At 44.1% G+C, this 1984-nt stretch overlaps 1 protein-coding gene across 1 annotated transcript in view; it reads right to left on the bottom strand.

Moving 5' to 3' along the window:
• The window catches only part of Xdh (xanthine dehydrogenase), a 79931-nt gene that overhangs the window by 42745 nt on the left and 35202 nt on the right, over window positions 1-1984 (bottom strand). The window contains exon 15 of the mRNA XM_004627375.2: window positions 653-827. Coding sequence (XP_004627432.1) covers window positions 653-827 — 175 coding nt within the window. The remainder of the gene's footprint in view (window positions 1-652; window positions 828-1984) is intronic.

Below are 1984 nucleotides of genomic sequence, written 5' to 3'. Positions count from 1 at the left end.
CTTATTCCACTGAGCCATCTCCCCAGCCCTTTTCAATACTTTAATAATCAGAAAAAAGAGGTGGAATTAACAATCTGAAGAGAGACTTAGTTCTGTTGTCCCACATCTGTCCAGCTTCCTCTCCTCTGTTCACCCTCCACATCTTCTCTCCTCAGTTGTGGTCCCAGCCTGGCCTTCACCAGTTGGTTCTCTCCCACTGAAGCTGCCCCCTCACACCAAGTGTAGCAGGCACAGAACAAATGCTTGCTGGTGAACACACCAGGAGCCAGGCTCTAGCCCATCCAGCACTGGCTCCCGAGCACTCACCCTAAGGCATCCCACCTTCCCACTCTACACCCTCACTCCACTCTGCCTTCTCTCTATCGTCTCATCTGTCCCCATGCACCCTGTCTACATACAAGACCACGATCAGACCCGCCCTATGTCTAGAATGGCCATCTGGCTCTGTTTGCAGATTTCGCAATAGGGATGTAGGGACAGTCATGGCTGTTCAAGTTCCTGGATGAGGCAGTGACACCAGCAAAACAACTGCTTGTGTCCCGACCACAGCAGCGGCTCCTGTCCCCAAAGCCCTGGGCTGAGTCTCTGGTTCCTGAGATCCAGAAGGAGGAGCATATTTCCCAACAGACCAGCCTCCCTCTTCTACACTCACATCTTCAGGGTTGACATTGCCCAGCTTCTGCAGCACAGTCAAGTAGAACTTGAAGAAGAAGCTGAGAGTGAGGGTCCGCCGGAAGTCTACCATGCCACCAGGGGCATTGGGCTCCAGGTGCAGCTCCTCTGCCAGCTCTCTGCACACATCCTGCAGGAGCTCCTCATTCCAGGACCTGTGGGGAGCAGGGCTTTCACTGTGGGGGCACACCTCCTCCTCCCCCCATGAGGGAGGAGCGCCAAAACCCTGACCATGGAGCCAGGCAAACTTAGCTGCAAAATTTGGCTGAGATGCTTACAATTTACACGACTGGAGGTACACTGTTTGACTTCACTGTTTGACTTCCATAGGCCTTAGTTTCCTTATATTTAAGAGTAGATACAATTTTTACAAAGCACAAAAATAGCTAAATCTATTGAGTCCTTACAAAGTCTAGACAATGTTGGAAGTGCTTTATGAATAGTTGCTTTTAATTTAATTAATAAAGAGGGAAAGCCCTCATGCCCATTGACCAGAGAAAATGTGAGACATAGGGAGATTAAGTAACTGGACTTGTGTCACTCATCTGATCAGAGTTGGAACCAAGAAGCCAAATTTCAAGTTAAACTGGTCTATCCAATTTGTTTATTATAAAGATTATATAAGATAATCTCATTAAGAGATTGCTAGCACATAGTAATAGGATTAATAATAAATAAAATTCTACTACTCTTATTAATGGGAACAGCAGAAGTACTACTGGTAGTAACACTAGCAATGGCAGCCACAATAGTAGTGGAGGTAATGAAAGCAATACTAAGTAATAAAGTAATAAAGAAAGGTAACAGTACAAGCAGAAATAGTAATGTAGTAATCAAAGGAGCAATAACGGGGCCAGGGATACAGCTCAAATTCCTGCCTGGCAAGTACAAAGTCCTGAGTTTGATTTCTGGCGCAAAGCAAGCAATACTATTACCAAGAACAATGTCAGTAATACTATCCCTTATTGTAGAATTAAAAATAGCAACAGCAATCGTAATACCAGCAACATTAGATAACAATAGTGACAACAGCCATGGTACTGCTTCTAGTGGAGGTAGCGAGAGCAATGGGGGTAGTAGCAATAAGGGAGGTGACTGTAGTAGCATCAATGATGGTATTAGTACAAATACTACAAGAACCAAGAGTAATCGTGTCATTAATAATCACAGTATTGAAGAGGCAACAGTAGCATTAGCAACAGCATAGTAGAGATAGTATCAGAACTCATGTTTATCATATTAGTGACGTTAGGAGAAATAACTAGTTATAATAGTTATAACTAGTCATACTAGTTATAATAGTCATAATAGT

Source organism: Octodon degus, unplaced genomic scaffold (genome assembly GCF_000260255.1).
Source record: "Octodon degus isolate 3935 unplaced genomic scaffold, OctDeg1.0 scaffold00019, whole genome shotgun sequence".
NCBI lineage: Eukaryota > Metazoa > Chordata > Mammalia > Rodentia > Octodontidae > Octodon > Octodon degus.
This window is presented reverse-complemented; position numbering and strand designations above follow the sequence as displayed.